This window comes from Daktulosphaira vitifoliae, unplaced genomic scaffold (assembly GCF_025091365.1).
Source record: "Daktulosphaira vitifoliae isolate Bord-2020 unplaced genomic scaffold, ASM2509136v1 Scaffold_4, whole genome shotgun sequence".
NCBI classification, from domain to species: domain Eukaryota; kingdom Metazoa; phylum Arthropoda; class Insecta; order Hemiptera; family Phylloxeridae; genus Daktulosphaira; species Daktulosphaira vitifoliae.
The window spans coordinates 31,486,771-31,494,327 of record NW_026099575.1 but is presented as its reverse complement, the minus strand read 5'-3'; the positions used below and the strand labels follow the sequence as shown (position 1 = coordinate 31,494,327).

Genomic DNA, 7,557 nt, shown 5'->3' with positions numbered 1-7,557 from the left:
ATAAATATCTAACAGACACTGACGACGGGACTCTGGACACCGCAGTTTATCTCAAAACACACGTAATTCAAAATAATTCTCGATTTTTCTTGAAAATTCTATAGTTACTGTATAATAAAAGGCTATAAATATGTATTTTCAAATTTTATTTATCTTATAAAAAATATCAACAAATTAATTTATGTAAGAATAATAAACCATCCAGATGGTGGATAATACAAATTTTGTATTATCTATTGAAAAAAAAAAATTAATCTCAATTTTGGAAGTAAATAAAACGATACTACAATAAAATGTAACTTCCAAACGCGTCAACAAATTAAACAGTAACTCATTTTTTTTCTCTAATTTTTCAGAGAATAATTTTAAGTTTATTCTAATTTGACCTATACATTCATCAAATTTCTAAGTAAAATTTATACAACTTAAATAATTTTAATACATATGTTTTAAAACGAATTTAGAATAGATGAATTATCTTAATTATAAAAATTATTTAAAAAAAAAAAAATTGTGCATGTTTCAAAACCACATTAGATATTTATTAGATAGTTATTAGATTTTTTTAAATATTTATGTAATAATCATGGTTGTTGAGTTTATTTTATAAAATGTAATTTTTGAAAAATTAAAATTCTTTTTTTATTTAACCATTTACTACATAAATTTTCTAATAATTTTTCCTAGATATATTTAAAATAAAATCTTTAGATAATAAAATTGGCCGTTATTTAAACCTTTCCTCAATTCAAACTTGTAAAAGAGATCGTAATTCATCGACAACATTCTCATTATATCTATATGATAAAATAATTGGAAAAAGCACAATTTGTTGATGGGAGGTTGTTATTTTTTTTTCAGGGTGCAATAATTATCACTGTAGTCTACTGTATATTTGTTCAACGACAATCACGCGCGGACACGTTAATAAGGTTGTCATCAGGTGGAAAAATAACGAGGGGCTAATTTCCACAAACAGTAAACAGTAAATGTGTTATTTTCTTCTATTCTATGCAGGGAATGATGAGAAATACAAAATTTTTGCAACGACCATTGTGTTGTAGAGTTAGACAATCTTGGCTTTATGTTATACAATAATAAAATTCACCTCGTGTGTGACAATGGGTGGATTTAATTTTTAAAAATACTCAATTAGAAAATTTTCATAACAGGTTTTATTAGAATCATGAAATAATTTTTGTTTCATAAAACGTACAATTTTATTATTTAAAATCTGCAAAACAAAAAATAACAATATACGTTTACTATACTTCTGCAGTATGATAATAAAATGTTAGTTAATTATAAAACCCATTAAAATAGCAGAGGTGTTATTTAATGAACATTTTTGGCTTCCTCAAAGAGAATGTTACGAAACCAAACGTCATAATGCATTTATTGTTTTCATTATGTTACATCAGAATAAAATTGGGGTACAAGCAAAAGGGTTAAGTTATGAAATCAACAAAATCAATAACTAGCAAAAATTAAATGTAATGCAAATGTCTAAAGACTAGTAAATATTTTGGATACGTACAACATATTTCCATAACTTTCAAATTACACTAGAATAAAACAATAACATAGAAATTTCAATACAGCTACTTTTATTACAAAGTTATTAATTTCGGTTAATTTTTCAATTAACACTAAAAAAAAATATTTTTTGAGTGAGAGTATATATGGACACAAGAAACACAATTAAAAATGTTTTCAGTAGGCTCTTTTAATAACTTAAAAGTATTTTATGCTCATAATTTAAACATTGAGACGCGAAGGATAACACTATTTTTTCCTGTACATTAATTATAAATTATAATATAATGAATTAAATTACATTATATTTATTCAGTCGCATAATTTGTTGAGTTGTACATAAATATTTAAAAAATGTTGACTTCTCCATAAAAATTGTACAAAAATTTCAAAAGACTATATTTGCGGATATCCACACCTCTAACCACCACCCATTCGAACTCCACTAATTTTATTGCTAAGAAAGTGCCAACATAAGAAATAATTATTAAAATAATTTAGACTTTTTATAATAAAAATTTCACAATATTCTTCAAAATACAAAAATAATTTAACAGATTATATAAAATGTTTTTTGAATAGGTATTTTTCTTTCTTTAAATTTTTAAAAAAAAATTATGTACTTTTAAAATTTCTTAATAAACTTGGATATTTCAATAGAGAACTAAAATTATTTTAGTAATCACTTGCAGCCATTTTAACATATACTAAACAACAATTTTAATAGTTTCAATCAAATATTAATAAAATTTAATTTCAAAAATTGTTAATCTAAATAATTTGTATTATTTACATCAATAATAATAATAACTAATAGAAAAATGGTTAACACAATATATATTTAAAAACCAATACAGTGAAACTTTTTTTTTATAATTACTGAAATAAATTTAATTAAAACAAACATTATTCAATAAAAATTCTTTTATATTTAATTAAAATTATTTACAATTGTCAGTTAAAAATACACATTTAAGCTTGCAAAACTGGCCTGGCATATTTTCCTTGTAGATTATCATTGGTTATTGCATATCCAGTACCACCCTAATCAAGAACAAAGCAAAAATAATTTATTAAATATATTTAATCAACTAATAAAATCTAAAATATTTTTCTTGAAGTAAATGTTATCTCATATGTGTTTTATATCATTCTCTTCAATATCTTTTGGTAGAATGGAGGTTAGAATATGATGAAATAGATTTAAGTGCATGTGCATTAAAATAGTCAAAATTATTAAATTAATTAGTGAATATTAATTTAATTTTACTAAGATGGTATTTTGGTAAGTGTATTACTCGAAGAATAAATGTGTGTAGAGATATCACTTCTGGTGGACTGATCTCTTGTGTGTACTTAATTACAGACATTTTTTTTTTTTATAGCCTTTATTAAAATAATAATTAGCTCAACAATTATAAGCAAAAGTAAAAAGTATAACAGTCATAATACTATGTTATAACAGTACAACAAATGCGACAATAATTGTTAGTATACTCAAAATTAGAAAAAATTAAACATTATTTAAAATTATTGTTAACAGAGTTTTTAATGTCAAACTGAAAAATTATTAAATAAAAATTTTTAATTGAAAGAAAGGAAGAAGAGAGAAAAAAAAATAAATAAATAACTATAAAATAATTAGAGATAAATGATAAGCTGTAACTCTTCAGGAATGATATGATGGAAATAATTATAATGGAAGAATGGGAATTAAGAGTATTGGCTAATTACAGCATTGATTAAATAAAAATAGGTGTCCACACAATAAGCAATTTCAGCAATTATCTTTTTGGACCCCAACAATTATTTTATTAGATAGCATTAATATCATACTGTTCTATTAGTTGAAGAAAATTGTAAACCAATAAAAATTGATGACACAAATACTATCTATTTCTTAGTCTTATTTGAGGTTTAAAAAAACATTACCAAAACAATTTTTATAGTATAGTTAATCTATTTTAATTTTTGTATTTCATTGATTACAACTTGATGCCTTAAAAAAATATTTTAAAATGTAAGCACTTAATGAGGGCCTAGAATTAAAAAAGCACATAAACCATGATTTTGATTTTTCAATTATACATAAAATACTTTTTAATTTGAAAATAGTGTAGCATTACTATTAGAAGTTATAATTTTTTAAGAAGAAATATAATTTTTTCATTAGCTTAAATGGAAGATTTAATTTTGCTTTCCTGAAAAGTAAGAAATTGGTTAATACATTTCTTTAATTCTGAACCCTTGTTGAGCTTAAAAACATAAAACTAAATGATTTAAAAAAATTAAATAAATAAAAATGTTGAATAGACTGATAATCTATCAAATTATTGGACAAGTTATTTTATAATTATTATATTAGTTATGTTTTCATTAATTAAACAAATTACTTAATTTCTATCATTGGGTTATTAAAATATTTAATAAAATATAAATAAATTATAAAATAAGTTAATATTAAAAATAAGAAAATACTTTGATACAGAAAGTTATTAAATGTGTACAGGAAGTCATGTTAAAAAAAGAGGCACAATACAAAATTAGAGCCAGTAACCTAAGGTGTTATAGAGACAAACTTAACAACTAGGCCATCATGCACTTAAGATTCAGATCCCGATACACTTCTACATAGATATATAATGTGATGAGCAACTGAAGAAAACATGGTACTATGTGAACTTACTCTTTGTAAAGGAATTATATCTTTTTCTGTCAATTTTTCTCCTGTCAAAGGATGCATCCAATCTTTTTTTATCAATTTTTCAACACATTCCATTGTTACTACATGACCACTGTGATTAAAAAATTTAATTTAAAATAACTACTAAGAAATAAAAAAAAATACAAATAAATGAAAAAAATGATATTTCATAGTTTATAGGAATCATACAGAATATCCCAGAAGATATTCTAAATACACATGTTTTGACTTGGCCTTATGATAATTGATACCCAATTATTCACATCACATGTGTCAGTTTTTACCCTAGTCATGCAATTGACTATTGGATTAACCATCTTTGTATTAGAGTGGGTATTAAGATATTAGGTTCACTGGGTGACTGTAATGGCTACTTTACTTTCATATTCATTGGAAAGTGACTCTTAATATTAGATTGTGACAATAAAACTGTGAAAAATATTTATACCTTGTACGTATTATTGCAGCAGGCACTGCATTGCTTAATACATCATGTGTCACAGCACACATATAACGATTTTCTTTTACTGCTAATGATTTTTTATCGCTAGGATCATTAACTAATGTCCATTTAACATCTACAAAATTTTTCAACTTCAAAGGTTTCCCACTCATTGGACAGTATACCGTTTTGTCCTAGAATGAATAATATATATATGAAAAAAAATATTAGCATTTAAACAGTTATAGTTCTTATTACTGGCTTTTGAATAGGTGCTTTTTTTGCATCTGGAGTTTCAGATGGTACCCAAAAACTTGGCAATTGTTTATCAAGTCCATTAGCCATATTAGAAATAGAAGATGAATTTTTTTCAGGATTTTTCTGTGCTTTCATTTTAAAAATATCATTTGATTTTTTTACCATACTTTCAACCTTAAGAAAATCATTAACTTTTGATTGACGTTCAGCTCTTCCTAATTCCACCAACTCTTCTTCTTCTTTATGTTTTTGTTTTTCATATTCTTTCAACTTACGGCTAATCTCATTTTTTTTTGTTATCATATACTGCAATAATGCTTCTTTGTCAAATAAATGACCTTCGGGTCTAAAACCAAATATAAATTAAAAGTAGAAATTACAAAAATACCAAAAGTAATACTAACGAAACAATAGGATTTCTACATGGCTGCAATGTTAAAGAACAGCAATCATAATTTTTAATAGAATCTTTTCCTACACGTTCATTTTGAGTACCATATCCTGATTGTGAAGCATCTTTCTGTTTTTCATGGTAAGTATAAACAGCTCCAGCTGTACAATTTCTGGCATGTCTGGTCATTTTGAATGACTAATTTAATACTAAGATTGTATTTTGAAATTATAAAGTAGTACTCAGTAATATGTAAATTATAGAAGAAAAATAATTAATAGTATACCAAAAAAAAATTTATTCAATATTTTAGATATTACAATTAAAAAAAATATTATTGTTAAAAATTCAAGTTTATAATATCTAAGAAAATTTTTAATACGATCCAAGAAATATTGTTAAAGTTTTAATTATCTTAGCAATATAGATCTACTTTTTCATGATATTTTGTTAATCTATAACGCGAGTCCATTAATTATAATCAACCTATGATAATGTCTACCATTATCATAGGTTGATAAGTGATATAAATATTATTATATAATAGAACAAGAAAAAAACGCTTTTCTGTTGAATTTAACATTTTGTATTTTATGTAGTAATTTTTTTTTTATTTATACAATAATATTGAGAAGTAAGTATAATTATGCGTTTAAGTCAAACAAATACATCACATTACAATATGAATGAAATATATTTAAATTAAGCAATAAAATTCATATATTAAGTAAAAATCGTAATATGATCGAGTTATTTCAGCTATACCAATAAAACAATCGGTTCAATGAAATTTGTACTTATTACTTTTATTTCGTAAAATTTAATTTTAAACAATTTTTGTATGAAACATTAGGTCGTATCACATATGGTTCATCATATATGATGAAATATTCGTAAATATGCTAATTTCGGCAATTTTACGAAATATTATGTATTTTGACATTTTTCTTGAAAACTAATGGATTTAAAAGAAAAACTGTAAGGACTTAATTTATATAAAACAATTATTTCTACAATTTAGTTCACATTTTTTTTTTTGTGAGAGCGTTAATTTACGAGTTAATTTATAAAAACTAAAAAAGTACCCCTTTTGGCCGATTTTCAACCCCAAGTCGGCACGGGTTAAACTTATCTGATCACCCTGAAATTTTTTGTAGTCACTTTTTATATGTATACACACAAATTTGGGAGATGAGCCCGAAGAATTTTCAAAATAAGGGACACCCTATTATACATATTTCGTAATTTTTAAAGAATGCATCTTTCTGTTTTAGAGTTACAAGTCCCTAAGCCTACTAATTATAATATCAACTTTAATAATTTAATAGAATAATTTTCAAAACTCTGATTATGGAAAAAGTAAAAAAGATGTAAAGTTAAACAAAAATACATATCACACAATTTTATCGCTTGTTATTGGATTATTAAATCAAAAACTTACCAAATTGAATATTCTTATTTTGTACACATTGCAATCATCTATGTATCCATAAATAGTACATATATCTTAAAAATTATTATTTCTTAGGATATTAATTGAAATACTATTTACAAATTGTATTTCAAGCACAAAAGTAAGTCGTAAAAATATTAATACTTACCTTATTACCATGAAATTATTTTGTAATTTATAGTATTCATGAAGCTACTGGGTAGTCTTATAAAGTTCGTCTCAAAATACACAAATACAACAATTATACGAATACATTACTTTAATAGGTTGTGTTCTTAAAACAAAAATTATCTTAATTAACCATTCTTAAACTTTAATTTATTGTTAAAAAAATAATAAAATATGTTGGTATATTCGCATTTATACGTATCATTTAAATTGTTTTAAAATTTTATTTTAAAAGTGACCTTTTTTAAAATAACTACTTTAATATATTGACTAATATAGTTTTAATTGTGTTAAATATTAACACAATTAAATATTTTTATATTAAAATATTAAAATTGTTAACCAAGAAGATACAATATGTTTGAATACTTTATACCTTGTTCATTAAAAATGTCCAAATTACGCAAAAACTGGGTTTGCTAATTTATGATATTTGATGCTAAGCATAAACATTAATAATTAATAATTATATTACATTGTTATCATCTATACATATAAGTAAGAGTATACTATATTACAATAGAATTATTTTTAGCTTCGATGCGAAGCGGAGAAGGTATTAATTTTACTATGATGTGTTTTTTTTTTTTTTTTTTTTTTTTTTG

At 23.6% G+C, this 7,557-nt stretch overlaps 1 protein-coding gene across 1 annotated transcript; it reads right to left on the bottom strand.

The window, feature by feature from the left end:
- Positions 1-2,356: 2,356 nt before the first annotated feature.
- Positions 2,357-5,767, bottom strand: LOC126906406 (nitric oxide synthase-interacting protein homolog). The gene is made up of 5 exons (XM_050687010.1): positions 5,345-5,767; positions 4,941-5,286; positions 4,689-4,876; positions 4,223-4,331; positions 2,357-2,580 (listed from the first exon to the last, which is right to left on the bottom strand). Exons 1-5 carry the CDS (start codon positions 5,518-5,520, stop codon positions 2,509-2,511), a joined length of 891 nt encoding a protein of 296 aa, XP_050542967.1. The 5' UTR covers positions 5,521-5,767; the 3' UTR covers positions 2,357-2,508.
- Between the last annotated feature and the right edge of the window lie 1,790 nt (positions 5,768-7,557).